The sequence below is a fragment of the Macaca nemestrina genome, chromosome 8, assembly GCF_043159975.1.
Source record: "Macaca nemestrina isolate mMacNem1 chromosome 8, mMacNem.hap1, whole genome shotgun sequence".
NCBI lineage: Eukaryota > Metazoa > Chordata > Mammalia > Primates > Cercopithecidae > Macaca > Macaca nemestrina.
The window spans coordinates 33,011,032-33,036,991 of record NC_092132.1 but is presented as its reverse complement, the minus strand read 5'-3'; the positions used below and the strand labels follow the sequence as shown (position 1 = coordinate 33,036,991).

Genomic DNA, 25,960 nt, shown 5'->3' with positions numbered 1-25,960 from the left:
TCTGATCCCTCATCAGAATTTCCTCTTACAGTCCTTTCACAACAATGTAGGCTTTTTCTAGCATGCATCTCAAACTCTTCCAGCCTACACCTGTTACCCAGTTCCAAAGCTGCTGCCACATATTTAGGTTTTTGTTACAGTAGAGCCCCACTCCTGGTACCAATTTTCTGCCTTAGTCTTTTCAGGCTAGTATAACAAAAAAACATAGACTAGGTGGTGGCTTATAAACAAAAGAAATATATTTCTTATAGTTGTAAAGTCTGGGAAATCAAAGTTTTCTAAAGCAGTGGCAGATTCAGTATCTGGTGAGGACCCTTTTCCTGGCTCATAGACAGCCATTTTCTTGCTGTGTCCTCACATGGTAGAGGGACATCCCTCTTGGATGTCCAACTAGTAACATCCTTGGTGTTGCTTTTATGAGGACAATAATCCCATTGGTCATCTCCCAGTGGCCCCACCTCCCAATACAATCACCTTAGGGGTTAGAATTTCTACACAAAAAAATGGGGAAAATGAATATTTAGACCATAGCAAAAATCCATGCAAAATTACAGGTAGTCTGTTCTATATCTAAAGACTCCTGATGAATGCAGTATCAGGGTTCTCAAAAAGCCCAGGAAACTACAGACTGCTGGACCTCTGACAGAGAGATGGTGTGGGTTCCTGGGTAGCTCATCTTTTGCCCTAAAAGTAGGAAGTGAGTTCTGGCTGAATCTAGGTTGAGAACAGCATTCACTACTAGTGAATCTAGCATTCACTACTGGGGTGGAATATCAGTAATAGAATAGATAAAAGCCTAAAGTCTTTCATAGACTTTAGTTCCTGCTATGAGCTACTGTACTTGCTGAGATAAATCCTTAGTTAGATAGTATCACCTTACTCTTTTTATATAGGTTTTTATATTTGATGGCTAAAATGCTAGAATTAATCAATTGATACATTTGAAATACAAAAACACTTTGTGATAATCATGTAGAATAGGGGCTTTCTTGGGTTTCAGACACAAATGGTTAATGGTTTAAAATTTATAGTCTTGGGCCAGGTGTGGTGGCTCACACCTTTTTGTAATCCCAGCACTTTGGGAGACCGAGGCAGATGGATCACCTGAGGTCAGGAGTTCAAGACCAGCCTAGCCAATAAGGTGAAACCCTGTCTCCACTAAAAATACAAAGAAATTAGTCAGGCATGGTGGTGCATGCCTGTAATCTTAGCTACTTGGGAGGCTGAGGTGGGAGGATTGTTCGAACTCAGGAGGCAGAGGTTGCAGGAGATCGTGCTACTGCACTCTAGCCTCGGTGACAGTGCAAGACTCGATTTCAAAAAGAATAAAAATAAAAACAAAGTAAAATGTATAGTCTCATATTCTCTATTCTATGTTTCACAAATATTCTCTTCAAATGTTTTCTTTCTTCAGTCACTTCTCTTCATTTGCTATTTTGCTATTTTTTTTTTTTCCTTTTCTCTCTCTTTTTAATGCGACAGATCATTTCTCCCATCTATATCTTGCCTCTTTCTAACTCTGTCTCATCTGCATGTCTTCATGGACATAAGAAAATTTATTTCTTTGGATAATGTGATGTTTAAATTTTTAGGGTAAGAAGAAAAGCAGAGCATAAACATTGGTTAAATATATATTTCTAAGGCCTATTAAAATTGTAGTAATAATTATTTTAACTTTGTTTTCATTTTATGTTAAAAAAAATTTGCCAACAATGAAAACAAACAAAATGTTTATTTCTTTAAGTCTACTCCTCAACCATTTGACCTGGAATGCATTAATTGGTGGAAATTTCACTGTCCTCCTAAATGGTATATTTTAATAAAGATTTACTATTATTTTCAATACAATCAACACATTTTCCAGAACTTGCTCATAAATTTTAAATGCAAATAAAAGTCAAACATGCAAGGAACCCTAAATTAAAGTTGGAAAGGATGACAGTACTTAATGCTTTCAGCCTTTTCCAAAATGCAAACATCTTCTGTGGAAGGCACATTTTCCATATAATAACTTTAACTAGCTTTAAAAATAAAATATCAACAAATTAAAATCAATAGTATCAAATACTTGATCAGTACTGCATATTAAGTCCTATATTCTGCATTGAATACTTTTAGAATTGGAATCTTCTCTTTTGATTTTGTGGTGGATTATTTGACAAAAACAAAAACAACTTAATTTTTTAGTACTTATTAGGTTCTAAGAACTAAGCCAAGGCTTTTAATCATTTAGTCATAATGAACCTATGAAGAAGTTCTCTTATTTTCTTGTTTTATTGATATGGGATTTGAAGATCAGAGATTATGTAAATTTTCCAGGATCTTATTGTAACTCACCTCAATTCAGTCATGCGGACAAAGCCAAGACATTCAGCCACAACTCTTGTGCTGATAATTTAGTACAATTCCCAGCTCTGATGATTTCACTCAATTTTACATAATTCTTTACAACCTCTCACATTAATTAGCACATTAACATGATAAATATACAAACAGAACCTTTAAGGATTAATTCACACATTTACATTTCAATTCTTGGCATATGTAGGTTCTTTGAACACTCTAAAGGAATAAAAGGGGTTTTGATGATATTTAAAGATTAATGAACTAGTTTATGAATTTCCATGTCATTATATTACTCTGTTTTTACAGTAGATTATATGAAACTAAGAGAACTACTTTTCTAAGTTCTTCTATTTTTACCGCATTGATATCTTCTATCAATATCTACGTAAATATATTAAAAGTGAGAAGAAATTATGTAAATAATTACTGGGGAAAGTGAGGCAGAAATAATGATTCTTAGTATTTATAGAAAAATATTTAAAAATCTACTATGAGTTTTGAAGAGAGTTATTATTATGTGTCTGTCTTCAATTATTAAACTAATTTCAAGCAATGTAATTTCCAATTTATGCATATTGTATGACTAATTTTGGCATTGACATATAGAAACATTTCTTTTAGCTCATGATTCCTTTAGTTCAGAATGTTATAAATGTTATTTATAATATTTCATGAGTATGAAGTCAATGTATTGTGTTGTATGTATTGTGGTTCAGAAAAGAGGACATTATTTGTTTTGTCTTTATGAGAGTACAAGTACCTAAGGGGAAGATCTCTCTGCCCTATTAACCCCAGCTCTCTGGTAAGCACAAGACAGGTGGAACATCAAGTCCAGCTGATTTATCTCCTATACTTGTGGACTGCCAAAAATGTACTTTAATAGAGTCAGCAATTCTGCATAATAAATGAGGCAGAAATGTAATTGAAAATAGTTTATAAGTCAGAATATAAACAGAAGCAGTAATCTATCAATTAATTTAGGTATAAAGGTAGGAAAACTTAGTCTTAAATTCTGCCTCCACTCTAACCCTTACTATGGCTCTGCCACTTTAAAGAGAACTATTTTACCTCTTTCAGACTCAGTTTATTCATCTGTACATTCCAAAAGTAACAGTTCCATAGATTTGTCAGAGGATTACATCAAATATGTATTTAAATTACTTAGCATGGAATGGGGCTTTTTTAGACAATCCAGGCTGCTAAAACAAAATACCACAGATTAGGTAAGTTGTCAACAACAGAAATGTATTTCTTAGAGTGCTAAAGATTGGGAAGTCTAAGATCAAGGTGCCAGCAGATGTAGTGTTTGGTGAGGGCTTGCTCAGTGCTTCATAGACAGTGCCTTCTGTGTTCTCACATGGCAGAAGGCTGAATATGCTTCCTCAGACTTATTTTATAAAGGCACTAATCTCATTCCTGAGGGTGGAGCCCCCAAGACCTAGTCACCTTCCAAAGGCCCCACCTCTTAATACCCCTACATGGGGGATTAGATTTCAATATAAGAATTTGTGTGTTGTGGGGGGTGGTGGGGAGAGGGAGAGAATAAATATTCAGACGATAGGATTGGCAAATAGTGGCATTAAGAAAATTATAAATATCAGAAATCAGAAATTGTGGTTATTTAGCTAAAAGATGAGAAAATTTAAGAGTCATTTTCAGTCTTCTAGTGTTTTAAATTATTTTTTGTAAGTGGTCATTCGACAAATAATAGAATAATACAAGAATAGTTCAGGTTCCATTTATTGTCATGGAAAAAATTAAAATATTTGTTGTAAGAAAAAAATGCACTGTGAAATATGCTAGGTATATTTTTTTGGGGGGGGTGGGAGAGGCAATATGAAATTCCTAGAGAAATCAAATGACCATCCATCTTTCCTAGTTATTTGTGACAGCCCAGTTTATACCATTATCCTAGCACAGTTGTTGACAATGTCCTCATTTAAATGGTAAAAAAATATATTTTACTTAAAGCAAACATATTCTATAAAAATTACATATCCTGGTCGGGTGTGGTGGCTCGTGCCTAAACCCCAGCACTTTGGGAGGCCGAGGCAGGTGGATCATGAGGTCAGGAGTTGAAGACCAGCCTGACCAACATGGTGAAACACGGTCTCTACTAAAAGAAACAAAAAATTAGGAGGGCATAGTGGCGGGTGCCTGTAATCCTAGATACTCGGGAGGCTGAGGCAGGAGAATCGCTTGAACCTGGGAGGCGGAGGTTGCAGTGAGCCAAGATCATGCCATTGCACTCCAGCCTGAGCGACAGGGTGAGACTCAGTCAAAAAAAAAAAAAAAAAAAAAAAAAAAAAAAAAAAAAAAAAATCCTGCGAATGCATATCAACAGATTTATCTTTGATTTCTTCTCAGTAGAAATGAATGTACCTTCTATGTTATTTCACAATTTAAGATTATTTTTTATTCTAATGACCTATGAACTGACATGTGAACAAATGTATTTTAAAAAGCTAAAAATAAGAATGGCAAATATAATTCATTTTCATATGGCAAAATGTGTTATTGAAAAGTAATTTTATATATTTATGATTGTCTATTATGTGTCAATATACATACTCATTCTTCCCTATGGAGAGTGGACTATTAAGATTATTAAAATTAAAACAAAAATAAAACAAAATTTCTGCTTATCTTTTATTTTAAAAAATATTATTTTCAACTGGGCGTGGTAGATCACACCTGTAATCCCAGCATTCTGGGAGGCTGAGGCGGGTGGATTACTTGAGGCCAGGAGTTTGATACCAGCCTAGACAACATGGTGAGACCTGGTCCCTTTTGTATTTTGTAATAATACAAAAATTAGCTGGGCATGGGAGTGCATTCCTGTAATCCCAGCTACTCGGAATGCTGAGGCAGGAGGCTTGAATCTGGGAGGCAGAAGTTGAAAGGGAGCTGAGATCATGTCACGGCCCTCCAGACTGGCAACAGAGCAAGACTCTCTCTCAATAAAATAAAATAAAATAAAATAAAATAAAATCTTATTTTTAACATCACATACCAATGTAACTTTAATGAGAAACAACTCAAGTCATTAGAATTATTTTATAACCTGAAATTAAGTCTTACCACTCTTTTTTGAATTTAATATTATGTATTTTTTAAAAATAATAATTTTCAGATATGTTATTGGGGCAGAGAAGAGAGTAATTTCCCTACTTTCTATATTTTCTATGTCTATGGAATGCTACAAAAGCCAAGCATCATTATAATTACCCTGAAATACTATAAAATTCTAAACTATTAAGATATCCATAATTTTAGATAGTATACATTCTATTTACCAACATAAGTTAGATATACTATTGCAAAAACAACTTTGAAACAATAAGTTTTTGGTTAACCTTATGCATTTTACTCATTCAAAATGTTACCACCCATATTTGTGAAAGACTGAAAAAATTTATTATTTTATATTTTTATACATATCTGTAACTAACAAAGTCAGAAAAAAAATTCATATTTTCTAATTCTTTTGATGACCAAGCAAAATATTTCCAGAAAAGTCAGCTTTAAGACCTACCATTTGATAGCACAACAATGTGACTATAGTCAATAATAACTGTACATTTTAAAATAACTTAAAGAGTGTAATTGGATTGTTGCAATGAAATGAATAAATGCTTGAGGAGATGGATATCCCATTCTTCATAAAGTGCTTATTTCATATTGACTGCTTATAACAAAACATCTGATGTACTCCATTAATATATACACTTACTGTGTACTCACAAAAATTAAAAATAAAAAAAAAGGATAATAGTGCTTCATAATCCCACATTAGTAGCATCAGATTCTGTGTTCCTGGAAACATATGTATGTACTTACATCCATATAAATCCATGTAAATCAGTAAATGAGGAAACTATTTATCTAATTCAACAAAGTTTTTCACTGATTTCATCACCAAGACAATTGCAACAAATCTCCACTGATTTTTCATATTTATATAAAGCATACTTATTAAATTACTTAAAATTTAGTGCATAATTACATTTGAAATTTTAACAAATTGAAAGATGTAAGATAATCAATTTTTATATAAAATATGTATAATCACAGATCATACAAATTTATATACTCACCAATACAAGTAGGTAAGGAATCATTCCACTGGGCCAAAGAATTGGGCACTGTTTCACATCTAATTGCTATGGATCCATGGAGAATATACCCTGGATTACATTCAAAAAGAACCAAGGAACCGACTGCAAATTCATTGCCAATTCTTCTTCCAAATCTTGGTTCAGGCACAGAACTGCATTGTGTAGAACTTGTTCTAGGAACAGCTGTGTAGAAATATTATTTATTTTAATTTTACATGGTAGACAAATACAGATTTCTGTATGTAACTGTTTAAACACGTTTTTGAGAAATCATCACTTTTTATCAGAACTTGAATTAACAATTTTAATATATTCTCAAAGTGTTAAATTTCAGACAGAATAACATAATTTAAAATAAATATTGTTATCATCGTCAAGGTTTTTTATCAGAAAAGTTTTACTTTTGATCCTTTAAACATCAACCATTTTTTTTCTATTTTTGTTTTAACAGACTAATTAATATTACAAAGTACTTTTTGTTAGATATTTTTGTAATTTGTGGGATAAAACTGAAAGCATTTTTTTTTCTTTTTAAGCTTAGAATACCAAGTTCAAAAAATATGTGTCAGGTTATATCAAATAATTTTACTTTTGTTTTCAGTATTTGGTTCTTAATTAAAAACAGATTTTACAAAAGCAAACAGTACTTTATTAGTTTCATAGAATGTTCACAAACTTAATTTCAAACACATTTGCTATTGAGAAAGATAACTACATTTGGACTAGGTAGAATATATGTCAGACAGATTAACAACAATAAAACTTTTTACTTTAATAATCACACAATATCAGATTTGAAATTGCTTTTAGATTTTATAGGTATGTCCTTTAATTGTGTCTCTCTTTTTTTTTTTTTTTTTTTTTTGGTTTAGTAAAATAGAATGATAACAGGATGTTTTTTCTTTTTAAAACACATAACAAATGTGATTAAAGAGATTGACAATAGCCCAGAAAAATGATATGATGAATTCTAAATAGATTAATTCTTCTTATTCAACTTGAGTAAGTATAATTCCACTCATTATAGTGCCTTTTTATAGTCATAATACCACACATTGTTTCCAGGGGGAAGTACTACTTAACGTAAAAGAGTATAGTATTATAGTCAACTGATGAATGGGGTAAGAGGGTTTAATAGGAATAACAAATCACAAATGCTTATACATTTCTTAGGAATAAAATGCAAGATACTTTTGAGAATAACTACCATATGAACATATGTATTTCAAAGAAAATATTTCAAATAATGGCTCTTAACTTGGTTTAATGATAATGTAGAAGGTTGTCTACCACAGGCAAGAAAAAACTGTGTAAACAAACTTCTAATTGCACAAAAGTCCTGAAAACTGTGAAGAAAGTTTTAATTCTCCTGAGAGAATGAGAAACTATAATTTTAGAATGGAACACTGATTTCCCTGGCATGTTTAAGTACATCAGCACCAAAATTTTTGTATCTTTAATTTAGAATGCTAAACTAAATTAGACTAAATAGTCTAGAGTACTAGACTGTTAGAAAATAGAAAATGTAGATAGTAAAGAATTGTCAGGAAAAAAAGTAGATGTTTTGAAAACAATATGTGAGAAGGAAGGAAAATCAGGCATTTAAACTGAGAATGATGATGGAAGCAATAGATTTTGTTTACTTTGGTCAAGTTGACAGTGATGTAGTGATGGGGGAGGGGACAAAATAAAACTGCTTAAAAACACTTTTATCTAGAGGATTTCATCATTCAAAATCTCTGAATACATTATAGAAAATGATATCATTCCTTAGTGTGTTTCTAGACTACAGGGTCACTTACCTTGGTAAACAAAGTGAAATCCCTTAGCTGTTATTGGTCCAACTGAAGTAAATCGAATTGTGATCTGATTACCTGAACTCAGTGGAAGTGATTCTCCTACTCAACAAAACAAACACTAGATATCATAAATAATTTTCATTCAGTAAACCTAACAAATTATATTATAATCTTACACTGTCATTTGAAAATGTCAATCTATGTTCTATCAAATTACTTTAAAATATCCTACCACTACCAATATAGTTTCTTTGGGTTCAACTTGTATTGCAATCTTTTTCTCAGAAAGCTTTAATTACATTTTTATACATATTGCCTCATTCTTCAAAGAATTCTTAAATATTTTATATTACATTAAACACCAGAGACTAAGTGATTAAATATATTATTTACTTGGTTACAATCCTAGAGAATAGTTGGTTGTATTTTTCTCAACCTTCTGAGTTAATTTTGTTTCTATTCTTTAGAAAAAAAAAAAGTGATAAAATTTTCACTTTACTTTATTTCTAATATGGATGACATAAATCTCAACTTTCACTACAATACTAATCAAAGTCAGTCTTTAATCAGTAACTGATGCATGGCAGTTCTATTAAAGGATACCTGAATGGGATCCTGAGAGGGAAGATAACAGAGAAGATTGCTGAGTTGGCCCATCATACACCTCAACAACATCGTGGAGTGATGTCTGGAAAAATACAAACTGGCCAAACACCACTGATCAACAGGAACCCGGAGAAGCAAACAAATCACCAACCATCCAAAAACGAAAACAAAAAACAAAAAAATAGAAAGAGGAGGAGAGAGAGAACAAAGTATTACAATATAATAGTCATTTTTTTTTTCTACCATTAAAAGAGGATAGGTGCCAATTGGTTCATATTACTGACACAGTACTTCAGGTCATAAAAGAAGTGACCATGACCTAAAGCAGTAAAATTTTAAGACAACAATTCTTAAAAATATAAATGAGTATAGCATTTAATTTGGATCAGAAATCATAAGATTGATGATTAATACTTTATAGTAACTACTTTTGGCTTTTCCCAATGGTGGTTTGATTCTTTTCACTTTGTGACTCTCTTCTCTTTTTCTAATTTTTTTCCTCCTCCTTCAGATGAGATAGACAAAGTTTTAATTCAGGGAAGTTTTAAAATTGTCCTTAAAAATGCTATTCCATTATGAGTAATAATTTCATTAGAAAAAGATTAGCAAGATTCTTTTCAGGTATAGTGTTTAATTTACATTCTAAGTTTTAAATGATTCCTAAACATTTATTGTTAATCTTCTGCCAAAATAAAGAAATATTATTTACAATTCCTCAGCAATTGAGATATCATAAAATTTTGCAGAATAATTGCTCTTCCATGGTAAGTACGGTTCTGAAGTACATACCAACAAAGCTTTATAGATGTGTCTTTTTACTCCATTTTTACTTATTCTTTAATTATATACTAAACTTACATGCAGAATTTACCCAAACTAAAACTATAGAGAAAGAACTTGTTTCAAGAACAGAAAGAACAGAAATCAGTTTGCTTTGTGTGTGTTTTTTTTAAATAAAATCAGTAAGAAAAATTATCCTTAAAATATTCCATTGGTAAAATTGTGGGGTTTAAAAGAGTATAATTTTTAATGAAAATTTAATAATGTAAAAGCAAGGTCACTTTTATAAATTTGAAATCACATGAATTTAAATTGTTCATTCCATGAGTATATACAAGTATATGTTTCAAATGCTGATTCAAATTGTACACCTCAAATGAAGGCTATGGACATTCTCTGGTGGTCCTTATACCAATAGGTTAATTCACTTGAAACATGGTTACTTTTGCCTATGAATTCAGGTATACACATAATATTGTAAACAAAGCTATACGTAGTTTTTTGGCCTATAAAAATAAGCTGGTGATCTCAGTCCAGTTCTTTGTGGAGCAAAAGAAAATGAAAACATTAACAGATACAGCGATGTTTCTTTGAACATTTCTGAATATTGCTGTGCTAAAATTTGTCAATAATCCTCCTTAAAATATTTCCTAGAAGTCATGAATACAAATTTATGTTTCCACCAAATGAGACACAAGCTGTGAATTATTTTAATGGTTTACAAGTCATACAAAAATTTTGAATTCAGACCCTTTTAAAAGATCCCAAATTTGTTCCACCAAATCCCAAGCTACTTCCAAAATACTCCAAATATATATAGGAAAGGTTTTCTGTTTTTGCATTTGTTTAGATTAGTGTTTAGATGATCTATTCTCAAACATGTCTTAAGAAGGTTCTATTATAAAGCAGATTGCCATTGCCTTACCAAGTAGCCAAAAAAAAAAAAAAAAAAAAAAAGTTATGTTAGTCTAATCATGATAACTTTGTTACATCAAACACACTGCCCAAAAAGGCTCTTGGAGTATAATTTATTCTTTCTCTCAGCTTTTTGGGAAATCATTAAGAAAAAAAGTACAATTCAGCATCCTTTAACTCTTTCTTTCCATCAGAAAACATGCCCAGTTTCTTTGCAAACCACTATATTTACAAACATTTAAAACAACTAAAATACACAGGTATCCAAGAACTTTTTCTGAGGAAAAAGAAAAAAAAAATTCATCTTTTTTTTTTTTTTTTGCCTTTAGTCCTCTTCTCAATTATTGTTTCTATACAGATAGACCAGTTTTGCATTATCTCTAAACTGAATATGTTGAGACTATAACTGTTAACAATGCAGCCATTAACCCCGTGTTTTTGTATCATGTTGAGTATAGAAAACTGTAGGGCATGCTCTTTTAAGTGTTGTTAATAATTTGTGCTTGTAATTTGTTGTAGTTATTAACTCCGTTGGGAGAGTTGAGAAAGCTAGGAGTGGTGGAGTAGAGTGCTGAATCTTGCCTTATTAAGCAATGAGCGAGCCACTTTTCTTTAAAAGCAATCAACTCTGCATTAATATCGGCAATTGAAACTTTAAATTAAAAGTAGCTTTCACCAGAAAACAGTTACTCTGAGAGGATATGGAATCACTATAGTAAAGATAAAATTTTAAAGTGCATGCGTAAGTTATTTTGTAGTATGAACAATGAAGAACACTCACATCGTGATCTGATTTCCCACACATTATCATATTAATATTGTCTCATTAAACTGATATATTATAATCATGAACCAAGTACTCCCAGTCAGAAGTCTTAAGAACTAAGTGGTGACTCTCAGATTTGCTTCTCCATTTTGTCTGTAAATCTCTTAGTTTATTTGGTTTTTTAAGGTGCAAACAGCAGTAGGTCTTCTGATTCTAAAATGTTCTGAATAGCCAAAGGTATTTGCCTGGTTGAAAGTGATATAAGGAAAATCTGTAAGAGATTTTAAAGTGGCTCAAAAGATTACTGGTTTTTTTTTTGTTTTTTTTTTTTGTTTGTTTGTTTGTTTTTGTAAGCAACTTGTCTAGCAAATTGGGTAACTTGTGTTAAATGGAGACTGTGGTATAATGCAATGGATTATTGCCCCAGTGAACAGATTTATTTTGCCTCTATGCATCTATTTGTTTGTAAATTCATCTTAACATTCCTGATTATCTATCTATCTTATCCACAGATCTATCTAATTTATCTATTAACCATCTATTATTTGGTTATTTGAATTCTCTTTTGAACCATTGTAACATCTTACTGGGTTTCTCATTATTTAATTGAAAGTTAAACAAAATTTTTAAGTATCCTATATATTTATATGAGAGTCATAATTCTGTTCTTTTTAAAAATTCTCTCTAAACGCTGACCTGATGCTGGTGCCTCAATCCAATGGGTAGAACATCCTTTTATTTCTAGAACTACAATTAACCCCAAGTCTGTGCTGATTATGCCTTTCGCATGATTAACAAGCTCCGTGGTCTGTTTCTTTATTTCCAAGCAGAGATACAGAATTCCCTGCATCTCAGCTCCAAGCTTCTTTTCTGTTTTCTTAAGCATATAGATTTCAAAAGCATTTTGCTCTCAATATACAAGAGTAAGCTGTATACACCAAGCTATTTCTTAAGGCAAATGCTACTAATTTTTTTCTTCTTTAAACATAATACATGTTAAAGAAAACGTTTTTATCTCTTTTGCTGAAAAATTCAATTTTTACAGTGGTATATATACTATAGTAAGCTAGAAAAAGGGAGAATAAGGAAACCAGTAAGATAAAAGCAAACAAATAAGCCTATGCAAATTATCTAGTTTTTATGCCTGAAACTATATCTAAGCCTATTATATTTTCATACATTGTATTTTAGAATAGAGTTTATTAATTCAACCAGCATTAGTTGATTCTGTGATGTGCCAGAAACTGGGTTAAATGCTAGTGTTAAGAAAGTGACCAGTACAGACAGGGTCCCTGCTCTTTAACTCTATTAATTCTATTTCTGTTTATTGATGTGGCAGCTTTTCTTTATTCCACCTATGAAAAGATGTTAGGCTAGCCAATTAATTATAAACCAACAATAGGGCACTTTGGGTACATCTTTCCATGAAGAGTATTGCTATACTGATCAATTAAATCCATTCTTTAAAGCAAAGCATCTACTAACCTCTAATGGGTAACATTCATGGAGTTCTCGACATATTTTTAATAAATCTATAACTTAGATTTTTAAAAAAAATCACTTTAAAAGTCTGGAGAAATCACTAAAAGGAAAACCAGTTTAGATCACGTTGCTAGAACCTTTATTTCAATTTTAAAGTATTTTCCTAGTTCATTTTCTTCCCCATGAATAAATTCAGAATGAGACAAGGCAGTGTATCTATCTACTCTTTTTTGTAGACAAAGCAAGGTTTATTTGACATCTAATTTTTGAAGTATCACATCCAAATAAGATTGAGAAGTAGTGTTCCATTGACTGAGAAGGTTTGCATAACATAAATTTTCATGTAACTGTTTCAGTAAGCCTTTGTTTCCTATTCTCCATCAAACCCTGTAGAATCCTTTTTCCTTTGGTCACATTCATTTAATTCCTGAGACTTCATCCAATTTGCTTAATTAAGCCATCCCAAATGTAAATCAATAAATGATGACAGTGTCTAAGATGGCATAAATAAACTCTTGAGCATTAGCATAGATAAGTGACTGAATTGTCACTACAGACCAACAGTTACCCTGAAAGCATCATTGCGGAAACAGTATAGTGGATGCCTGGAATATGGCATAATGTACTAAAATGGGTTAGTGCTCACAGGGGAGGGTCTTTGCTTAGAATATGAATAAATAGAACAACAAGAAGTTAAAGCTCCCTTCTCCACTAAACTCTAATCTGCAACATGGTTGAAACATTCTACTATTGCTATTATTCTCTCCTTGACCAATGTTTAATAAGGCTCCTCTGAATCCTCTTCCCAACTAGGCCTTGACTATTTCACTTCTGTGTCTGTCTTTGCATTGTCCAGTTTTAACAAGAATCCTGATGAGCTGGTTTAGCCAAAACCCCCTTCTCTCAATGTCTGATTACCCTCTCACCTCCACCATCCCCCAGGTGATGTCTGATAACCCTGGCTTGCCTTCACCAACAGTCCTGTTAAGGTGGTTTAGCCAGAATAGCCCTCATCACTGATGTTTCCTCTTAATAATTTTCCATCTACTAACCTCCATCCTGCTTCTGATATATAAATTCCCACTTTTTCTTGTTATATTTGAAGTTGGCTCAATCTCTCTTCTCTATTGCAAAACCCATTAAAGTAATTCCTATGCCTATCCTGACACTTCTGAATAGTCTATTTGATATAGTTTGGCTGCAACTCCACTCAAATCTCATCTTGAACTGTAGTCCCAATAATCCCCATGTCCCCCTGGGAGGTAACTGAATCATGGAGGTGGTTTTCCTTTTGCTGTTCTTATGATAGTGAGTGAGTTATCATGAGGTATGATGGTTTTATCAGCTTCTGGCATTCCCCCTGCTGGCTCTCGCTGTGTCCTGCTGTCACGTGAAGAAGGCGCCTGCTTCTCCCATTGCCTTCTGCCATGATTGTAAATTTCCTGAGGCCTCTTCAGCAATGTAGAACTGTGAGCCAATTAAACCTTTTTCCTTTATAAATTACTTAATCTTGGGTATTTCTTCATAGCAGTGTTAGAACAGGCTAATACAGTAAATTGGTACCAAGAGCAGAGTGCTGCTATAAAGATACCTGAAAATGTGGAAGCAACTTTGGAACTAGGTAAGAGGCAGAAGTTGGAAAGTTTTGAGGGCTCAGAACACAGGGAGATGTGGGAAAGTTTGGAGCTCCTTAAAGACTTGTTGACCAAAATGCAGATAGTGATATGGACAATGAAGTCCAGACTGAGGTTGTCTCAGATGGAGATGAGAAACTTGTTGAGAACTAGAATAAAGGTGATTCTTTCTATGTTTTAGTAAAGAGACTGGTGGCATTTTGCCTCTGTGCTAGAGATGTGTGGAACTTACTTTGAACTTGAGAGAGATGATTTAGGGTATCTGGCAGAATAAATTTCTAAGCTGCAAGGCATTCAAGAGGAAGCAAAGCATAAAAGTTTGGAGAATTTGCAGTCTGACTATATGAGGTTAAATAAAAAACCCATTTTCTGGGGAGAAATTCAAGCCAGCTGCAGAAATTTGTATAAGTAATGAGGAACCAAATATTAATCCCCTAGACAATAGGGAAAATGTCTCCAGAGTATGTCAGAGAACTTCATGGAAGCCCCTCTCATCAAAGGCCTAAAGGTCTAGGAGGCAAAAATGGTTTGCTGGGATGGCCCAGGGCTCTCCTGCTCTGTGCAGCCTCAGGACATGGTGCCCTGCACCCAGCTGCTTCAGTTCTAGCTGTGGTTAAGAACCAAGGTACAGCTTGAGCATTGCTTCAAAGGGTGCAAGTCCCAAGCCTTGGCAGCTTCCATATGGTGTTGAGCTTGTTGGTGCACAGAAGTCAAGAATTGAGGTCTGGGAACCTCTACCTAGATTTCATAGGATATATGGAAATGTCTGGATGTCCAGGCAGACGTTTGCTGCAGGGTGGAGCCATCATGAAGAACCTCTGCTAGGGCACTGTGGAAGGGAAATACAGGATCGGAGCTCCCACACAGAGTACCCACTGGGACACTGCCTAGTGGAGCTATGAGAAGAGAGCCACCATCCACCAGATCCAGAATGGTAGATTCACCGACAGCTTGTATTGTGCACCAGGAAAAGTCACAGATGCTCAATGCCAGTCTGTGAAAGTAGCCAGAAGGGGGTTTTTACCCTGCAAAGCCACAGGACTGGAGATGCCTGAGGCTGACAGAGCCCACCTCTTGCATCAGTGTGACCTGGAATGTGAGACATGAAGTCAAAGAAGATCATTTTGGAACTTTAAGGCTTAATGACTGCTCTATTGGATTTTGGACTTGGATGGGGCCTGTAGTTCTTTTGTTTTGGCCAATTTCTCCCATTTGGAACTGGCATATTTACCAAATGCCTGTACCCCCATTGTAACTAGGAAATAACTAACTTGCTTTTGATTTTATAGGCTCATAGGTAGATGGGACTTGCCTTGTTTCAGATGAGACTTTGAACTTGCACTTTTGGGTTAATGCTGGAATGAATGAAGACTTTGGAGGACTGTTGGAAAGGCATGATTGTGTTTTGAAATGTGAGGGCATGAGATTGGAAGGGACCAGGGGTAGAATGATATTATTTGGCTGTGTTCCCACCCAAATTTCATCTCAAATTGTAGTTCCCATAATTTCCATGTGTACTGGGAGGGACTCAATGAGAGGTAACTGAATCATGAGGGTGGTTTCCCCATAGCTGTTGTCATGATAGGGAGTGAGTTCTTATGAGATATGATGGTTTTATAAGGGTCTGGCATTTCTTCTGCTGGCTCTCACTTCATCCTGCCACCCTGTGAAGAAAGTACCTGCTTCTCCTTTGCCTTCTGCCATGATTATAAGTTTCCTGAGGCTTCTCCAGCTATTCAGGACTATGAATCAATTAAACCTCTTTCCTTTATAAATTACCCAGTCTTGGATATTTCTTCACAGTAGAGTGAGAATGGACTAATACACTATTCTTCTATTCTTCAGGGAGTAAATGAATGATTTCTTTTTAAAACTGTCTGAGTAAACCAGAAACTTTTAGAAGTTACTTTTAATTTTTGAGACATCAAAATAACTAGCTGCTACATTATATAAAGGTTCACTGATTTAGCAATTAATTAATTTCAAAAGAGGATAATAAAACAAATATGGACATGATTACCATAATTCAATGATCAGGATTGGAGTTATTGAATTAAAAATGAAAATTGAATTTATGCAAATTAATATTACAATTTTTTTGTCATTTTTTTTTTCTCAGAGGGGAATAATTCTCTGAATATCCTAATGGCATGACAGTGTGAGGAAAAAAAAAAACAAAACTGAGACTTAGACTGGGGCATGGTTAAAGGAGGAGATCCAACCCCTGTGTAGACGGTGGTGGAGAGTTAAAATTAAAATATCTAAGAGGTTGTAGTGAATTCAACTTGATTTAAACTTGTTTTGACATAAAAGTCTTCAAATTTGGTGAAGTAAGGCCAGCAGGTCTCTCTGGAAGCAGCCCTAGTAGTCAGATAGATAGTGCCAAATTAATGATGGTGACAATGACAGTGTCAATCAAAGCTTGCCAAATGACAAGCCCTCTTTGTTGCATAAAAGAATGGATAAAGTAACCTAAAGATTATCAGCACTTATAGCTGAACAGATTTAGGAAGATTAATGTTTTCAAATGACCAACCTATGTGTCTGATATATCCTATAATATTAGGGCATTTCATAAAATTGCCTAATAAAGAGTTAAGCATTCAACTTCTGGAATCAGACTCTCAAGGACTGAATCCAGGATTAACCAATGGAAAAGCCTCAGTTTCCTCATCTGTAAAACAGGGATAATAAAAGTACCTGACCTCCTGGGATTGATGTGATACTTGTAAAACATTTTAAATTGATACTTGTAAAACATTTTAAACAGCACCTGAAACAGTAACAAATGTTTGTCACCATTACTAGTAACTCAGTTTTGTAAATATATAGGCTCCTAATTCAGTTAGAAAACTTACTGATAGGCAAAATTTAATTCAACTTTTATGTGAGCATATCCTCTTTCATTGTCTGCTTTCTATACATCAGTATTTAGTAAAAAAGATAGAACTGCCTGGGTGAGATGAGTATACTCCAGCTATTTTAATCGAGCTTAATTTGTCTTAAGACTTCAAGATGGCTATGCACTTCTCTATCTACTTGATTTTACGTTCTATTCTTTTGGATGAAAAAGGAAAATGTAATTATCAGCTTTCTACTGGGGCTAAGAAAAAGGGAGCAAGGTGAGAGTGCATTCTACCTTTGTTTTTGTTTACTCCCTCAATCTTAATTCCTTCTGTATCAAAGTCACTGAAACTTTATCACAAAAGAAATAGTTCCACATAGAAGGAAGTCGGTGCAGAAAAGGAAATTAGAAAATATCATAAGTTCCTATTAGATCTCAGCTTGATTCTCAACATGCTTATTACTCCTTTTGCAAAATCTACACATAGTTTTGTATTCTAGGGTTTATTTTGATGCCTATATTAGGAACTGAGCTGGTTTACCACCTTTTTAAAAATTCTGTCAACCCTGTTTTGGTCAGTTTTCATTTTATTAACAACACAGCACAGATGAAAATGCACATGTGCATCCACAGTATTGACAGAATAGAAATAAAGAAGATTCAAATCAAAGATGGGTAGAATACTATATTTCATTATGTGTGAAATAATAAAAAATTACTGTTGGTAACACAAACTATCATAATGTTTGGATACTTTTATGTTAATTTCTGACTCATATTTTCATCTCATAAGAATATTTTAAGACAAAATATTAGAAATTGTCAGGCATGCAAAATGCTTCCCTTTTAAATCAGTAACATGTACTGTGTAGAACTGTTTGCTCTTCATACTGTACACTCTGAACTGTGAAAGTACTTATTGTATGAATAGCTACAAATTTGCATTTTGGGATCATTATACCACTTGGATATCATGATTTTAAAAGCTTTTTCATTTAAAGATTACTACAAGGTGTGCAATTAAAACTTTAATTTTATAAAAAATAAATAAAGTGTAGTATTATGAAAATTTACTTTCAAAAGCACCAGAAAGGCAGAATTTTTAAAATCAGTACCAAATCAAATCAATGTGCTACTGTTTTTTAAAAGCTCTCTAGCAATGGAAAAGTTTAGATATAAGTTGCATTAACTGATAAACAAATTAAGCATCTCTAATCCCAAAATCCCAAATCAAAAATGCCTCAAACTCCAAATATTTTTTAGAGCTGACATGACTTCACAAGTGGAAAATTTCACACCCGATGTCATGTGACGGTCACAAATATTATTTAAAATATTGTATAAAATTACCTTAGTTATGCATATAAGAAGTATATGAAACATAAATAAATTTTGTGTTTAGATGTGTGTCCCAGTCCCCAGATATCGCATTATGTATAAGCGAACATTTAAAATCCAAAATAATCGGAAATCCAAGACACTTCTAGTCTCATGAATAAGGGATGATTAGGGATACTTGACGGTAATATCAAGTGAAAGTTTTATTAATAGTTTGAAAACATTTACATTTTCTACATATCAGTTGGATTACAAGCACTCATGGTTATTATCATAGTACAATAGCGATAAACTAGTAACTCACAATGAGCTGCGTTATGCTGATTTAGCATTTTAAAATCTCCATGCAGAAGCATGGCTCCATCCTAGAATGCTGGGGCCAATCCTGCCTTTGAGCAAAAAAGTCTGGAGTGCTAAGTCAGCAACTCAGAGTATAATGAGATCATTCTGGCTCTGAAAAATAAATATATGAAAATCTTAACATATTGCTATTTTGTAGTAATTAGGAAATAAAAGATGTTATTAAAAAATTCAAGGATTTGATTATGGTACCCAATTATCCAGTAATTTGGTAGCGCCAGGAATCTAGGCTTGCTTTGAACTTAACAACAACAAATGGGGTCCTAATTTATCTTTCTGTTACAATTTTTTGTGTATGACACTTTTGTCAACCCATAAACTACGTTTGCTGACTAAATCCATAACATCTACTTTCAGATTTCTCTAAAGCTAGATTTCTGTCTGTATTGTGGCCATTTGCCTACTGTCAAAATTTCAAAACTGCCTATTTGACATATTTTAAATGTATAAACATTACAAAAACCATCTTATAAGCAAATATAGTTTAATTTTCTTTAATTGTTCCAGAAGCAAAGACCTATCCAACTGCAAGCCAGAAGCTTATCTGCAATTTGGCAGTTGTAACATTTCCCAGAAGTTGAGAATTAATTTGGTGTTTAAAAGCAAATGAAATAATAATAATAAAAAAAACACACAATAAGTAATTCTGTTATATATTTAAAAGAATTAAAACATAAAAGTCAAATAAAAAGTTTAAAGTGTTCAAATATGTTATTAGCACTTTTGTTTTGAACTATTTTCAATTTGAACATGTGCTTTTTTTTAATCACCTTTCATATATATATATATATATATATATATATATATATATATATATATATTTAACACATTTGGTAGAATATATCTGCCAAATCCTAATTGGGTCAGAAAGATTCAAGCCAGAAAGACATTCTCTCATGGACTATAAATTAAATTACTGGAATTTATTTTATTATGGAAAATTTCAAACATATACCAAGTAGACAGAATAGTAAAATAAACAACCATGAAACCATCATCCAGCTTCAACACCTATCAACATTATGCCAATCTTGTTTCATGTGTCTCTTCCTATCCGACCTGTATTCCCAACCTGGAGTACTTTTAAGCAACTTCCCAACGTCATATTCTTTTTCCATAAATGCTTTGGTATTGGTCTCTAACAGATTAACACTTTAAAAAATAGCCACAATATAATTACAAGATCTAACAAATTTAATAATTTCTTTATTTCATCAAATAACTATTTATTGTTCCCATTTCCCTGATTTTACCCAAAAATAGTCTTTTTATAGTTAGTTTAATCAAATCTGAATTCAAAGTCCATACATTTCATTTGATTGATGTGTCACTAATGCTACTTTTAATGCATAAAACCTATAACCCTCATCTTATTTTTAATGTCTGAAAAAAAAAATGAGTTTTTTGAAGCAGAGAGACTAAAATAGGATAAAACTCAATCGAACAAAATTTTACTGGCATCTAGCTGTTGGTGAGAGTTAATTTTATGAGTTTATTACAGAATGTAATTCAATGTGTAGGTTACATCTAGAGGTGAGAGGGATGCTATGTGGATATAGTTCCTGGTCCCCCTAGCTCCTACTTCAAATAGAGAAGTTTTGTTTCTCTCTGCTTTACGTGTGAGACTTTGACACACAATGTAGCATTATGCCCAGATTCAAGCTCTTGCTTTCATTGAATTCTTTAACTCCACTCTGCATGTTGCCTCCTACGCATGCTTTGCCATGACTTTTCTGCAGGCAAAGTACCCCCAACTCCTCAACTTTCAAAGTTCCGTTTACTAAGGGCTCTTTCATTGGCAGAATGTACAGCTATTTCAGAATAACAGGTGGAAGGGTACACCATATGTCAACATTTTAAAAAGGGTTCTTAGCTTTGCAAAAAAATCATCACTAGTCCTTTAACTTGGGCTCTAGCTTTATGTTGAGAGCCCTGTTTGCACATTTTTTTTTAACAGAAGAATTCCAAGCTTACTTATTCTCATTATAAAATGCTACCATTCTCTGGCACTTATTTTGCCAGACTAGGCCGGGTGCAGTGGCTCACACCTGTAATTCCAGCACTTTGAGAGGCCTAGATGGGTGAATCACTTTAGGTCATGAGTTCAAGACCAGCCTGACCAACACAATGAAACCCCATCTCTATTGAAAATACAAAATATTAGCCGAGAGTGGTGGCATGCGCCTATAGTCCCAGCTACTTGGAAGGCTGAGGCAGGAGAATCACTGGAACCCAGGAGGCGGAGGTTGCAGTGATCCAAGATTGTGCCACTGCACTCCAGACTCAGTGATAGAGGAAGATCCCCTCTAAATATATATATATATATATATACACACACACACACACACGTATATATATATAAATATGTTTTATTTAAAAATACGTTTTATATATATTATATATTGCATATACCACATTCATATTGCATAGATATGTAATAATATATGCATATATACATATGTACACATATATGTGATAGCATGCATAATATGTACACATATATGTAATAGCATGCATATGTTATGTGTAATATATACATATATTATTACATATATTACACATATGCCATATATAATACATATATGTAATACATATGTAATATATATAACATATATATGTAGCCAGACCAAAGTCTATTAAAATTTTCCAATACAAGTGACAGAATTTGCTGCTAGTAGAAATTGAGAAAATGAATAAAAAGTATTTTTAATGAATAAAAAACATTTTTAAACAGTATAATATTAACTAGTTATCATTCATTAAACCCTTACTATATGTAACGAACCGTGCAAAGTTCTTTATACATATCAGCTTCATTGATCCTTACAAAGACCTTTGAGGTAGACACTATCATCTCTGTTTTACAGATAAAAAAACACAAGATGACTATCAATAAATTAGTAAGCTAAAAAGGGAAAGAACTAAGATTTGAATTCATAGAATATGAATTTATCTTAAGTCTGGTCTCTTAGCCATTATCCTACAGAGCATGGCAGCATGGAGTATACTGGTGGACAGGTCACATCAAAAACTACTGAGAAAACTTAAGGTCAAACAAAACAATTAAGATACATGATAAAGCAGCCGAATTGAAAGAAAAGAGTGAATTATTTTAGGGATATTTTGTTGAAAAAGATGCGGGAAATATTTTATAATTTATTTATAAATACATTCATCCTAAATGGCCAAATTACTATTTAGTCATCATAAATAATACAGGAATAGATTTCTACTACCTTAAAAATACACACATTGTTTATATAAAATGTGTTCTTAATAAATAACTGACATATATTCTGTAGAATTTTAGTATTTTTAGGAATAGATTTTAGAATTCACAGGAGTAGCAGAATCTATTGAGTAACTTTTATTTTCACAATTATTACAAAGTAAAACGTTAGTCATAGAGAGTTTGGGATTTGCATTTCTACAAACCCAGATGTGATGAGCTTTGCTACTTCCCGGTGTGTGCCCTTGAACATACTACTAAACCTTTCTTAATTGTTTTCCTAATCTGCAAAGTAATACCCACTCATTCGGATTGTTGTAAAGATTAATCTGTAAAGCATCTTGCCCAGCAGGTAGACAAAACAGACAATATCACTCACATGTACACTCCCAACAAATACACCACATTCTGTGGCATTTCTAGTCTGTTACCTTACAAATTCAAAATTAATATTGATTTTATAAATAAATAAAATTAAGCACTTATTGTTTAACCATGTCAAATATGATGATCAACAGCAAAAATGAGTAACCTTAATACAAACAAATAAGAAAACTTAACTCTGGAAACAGATAAAAATAATAGAATATCAATGTGAGAAGAGGTTTTATCAGTCATTTGGTCCAATTTCTCAGATGCTATGCATATTCTTTTAGTTACTTAACCTTCTCCAGAGAGTACATATACACAAAATGGAACATAAAGGCTTTATTGAAATACATCTACAGAATATGTATTGCTGAAGGAACACATTGAATTGCACTAGTGGACAAATGGTCTTATGTATTGTTTTGGTTCTCCCAAAGACTTTCCTTTGATAGTTATTTATTTCTTTTTTCTTTTCAGAAACAGTCTTAATATCATCCATAAACAAAAAGAGCAAAAATATAATAATTTATGCTAATCTGGAAAGGTCAACATTTCTAAATACAACCAAAGTAACACATCTCACCATGGCTGTTTCAATCTTTGCTATCACTGTTGTCATCTTCATCACTGATTTTTGGTAACATTATTATCATCATCATCAAAAACACATAAGAGTCACCTGTAATTTCATTCCAAACAGCCATATTTTTATTAAATTAGTTATTATTTACTATGTGCAAAACACCGCACTAATTGCTAAGAAACTTACAAATGGAAATTCTAGACTTCATAAACATTGATATGTTTCAGGCTGGAGTACAGTGGTGTGATCATGGGCTCACTACAGCCTTAACCTCCTGGGCTAAAGCGATCCACCCACATCAGCCTCCCTAGTAGCTAGGACCACGTGCCACCATGCCTGGCTAATTTTTGTATTTTATTGCAGAGACAGAGTTTCACCATGTTGCCCAGGCTGGACTCAAACTTCTGGACTCAGGCTAAAGATACTTTTGACAAGAAAATCATTTAGGTATACTAATATGCTGAAAGACATTTGAGATTTTTTTCTTTACTTAGTGCACATGTAAAACTAATTTGGATTAGTATTACTAGCTGACAAGCAATGAGCCTATTAATGTTTGAGTCCCTACCTCTTGTCCCAAAGCTTTTATATATATATATATATACACACATACACACACACACACATATATATATATACACACACACATATGTAAGTATTCAAGTTCCATGTGTTGTCTAGGCCTGGAAGAAGTTGCAAAGTATGGAATCATTTTAAATTACTTAATATGCTATAATTGCAATGGAAGTTTCTCATATTACATTTTAACAAAGTTTCGTACTTATACACGCAAATTTTATTCATAGAATTCTATAAAGCATTTAGCCTTTAAAAGAAACTGTGTGAAAAATGTTTTGGATTCTTTCCAAAGGGAAAATGGTTGAAAATTAATCATTTTGTATCTGAATGCAAAAGGAGCTAAAACAGCATCATCTCCACTCCTCCCAACCTACTTGCAGGAATAATTAACTATTCAAAGCCCAGATCGATGGCCAATAGAGGAAAAAATAATTTTAAGATATGTTTGCAAATAGCAACAACAACCTCATCTATTTACTAATTGGTTCCTAGTTACCATAGCAAAGGCAAGAATAATTAATAGTAAGTTCTAAACAAATATTTAAAAATTATTTTTAAAACAGACTCACATTATCATTATCAGTAAAAGAACCTATAAAGATTATAAATTATTTGCACATGTGACTTACTTTTATTATGTGTTGGTCCTCAATGGTTTACAAAACCATGGTAACTGACTTCAAAACACAAATGGATCTTTCAAAAAGAATGAATTAAACCTTATTCTCAAGGTTTATTAAGACTCTCACTAGAGACCAAGAAGAAGATAGGTAATTCCTTAAAATTATTCAGTTTCCCTAACCATGTCATAGTTTGATCCAAATTAGCAACAGAACATTTTTTCTTCTTTTCATGTTCCCATTCTTCTATTTTATTTTATTTTATTTTATTTTTGAGATGGAGTCTTGCTCTGTCACTAGACTGGAGTACAGTGGCACGACCTCAGCTCACTGCAACCTCCACCTCCCAGGTTCAAGCGATTCTCCTGCCTCAACCTCCTGAGTAGCTGGGACCCCACAGGCATGTACCACCACTCCCAGTTAATTTTTGTATTTTCAGTAGATATGGGGTTTCACCATGTTGGCCAGGAGTGTCTTGATCTCTTGACCTTGTGACCCGCCCACCTTGGCCTCTCAAAGTGCTGGGATTACAGGCATGAGCCACTGCACTTGGCCTATTTTTTTATTTAATAAGAATGTTGTTGTTTAAATGCTTCTTAAATATCAGTTATTCTGAATAAGTAACTACATTTTACCTATCAGTTGTTAGTTGTTAAACATTCTTTACAGTTAAATGATGCTGGACCCCAACTAGTAATAACCATTATCAAAAAGCCTCATGTAAATAGGATCATTATCATTTATTTACATACTAAGATATTCCAAAATAGATAAGTCATCCTGAAAAGCTTTGAGAAAGAGTCATGTGACTAAGTAATGTTTTGAAAGCTATCTAGAAGATTATATTCTGATTTTAAATGGTAAATATTCTGACTTCAAATTGTGAACCCCAATTTTTTTCATGTTAATTTGGACTTAATTTATGGATTCAACAACTCACCTAAAGTCAGTGCAGAGTTAAAAGGAGTCATAAGAACAAATCTAAAGGAAGCCTATTGTCATTCTTGCATGGCTATATTTGCTGCACTCACTTGTCTGTGAGGAGTTTAATCTGTATTGTCTCAGATTTCACTTGTAAAAACTTGAGTAGTAGCTATTATTATGCATATTTTGAGGATGAGGAAACAGGCCCCCAGTTACCCCACGGGAGACTTATGCTGCTAACATTCATATCCAGTGCCTCTTGAATTAATATCTACTCACTTTCAAGCACTGTTGTAAACAATTCCATATCAAGTATATTAACAGTCAGATTAGATAATTTTTTAACATTCCCCCCTGTGGTAAAACTATTTTCATGAATAATCACAAAATGAATTAATAGTAATGGCCAGAAAATAACTATAGACTGTGAAAATTTTCTATTATTAAACTCTGTGTGTGTGTTAAAATAGTAGTAAAAATCTCAAAATAAGAAAACAAATATTACAGTACCAAAAAAAAGATGAAGTCATACATTAGTTACATAAATGTATTTTTTTAAATGGGAAGAAACATACAATTAAGTTTGGACTCATTTTAGTCTTCTAAATTTTGAGCAGAAACAAAAAATACATGTGGTTACATAGAATGCCATCACTGAAATAAGTCA

The 25,960-nt window shown here is 33.0% G+C and overlaps 1 protein-coding gene across 6 annotated transcripts in view; it reads right to left on the bottom strand.

Annotated features, from left to right (window-relative positions):
- LOC105475960 (CUB and Sushi multiple domains 3) overlaps nucleotides 1-25,960 on the bottom strand; it is a 1,218,758-nt gene that overhangs the window by 167,865 nt on the left and 1,024,933 nt on the right. For 4 of the 6 annotated variants that reach the window (XM_011731490.2, XM_071067897.1, XM_011731492.3 and 1 more), the window contains 3 exons: nucleotides 8,867-8,980; nucleotides 8,267-8,362; nucleotides 6,444-6,647 (listed from right to left, as the gene is read on the bottom strand). In XM_011731490.2, the coding sequence (XP_011729792.2) occupies nucleotides 6,444-6,647; nucleotides 8,267-8,362; nucleotides 8,867-8,980 (414 nt within the window). The remainder of the gene's footprint in view (nucleotides 1-6,443; nucleotides 6,648-8,266; nucleotides 8,363-8,866; nucleotides 8,981-25,960) is intronic. The other 2 variants (XM_071067898.1, XM_011731491.3) reach the window with 1 other exon arrangement.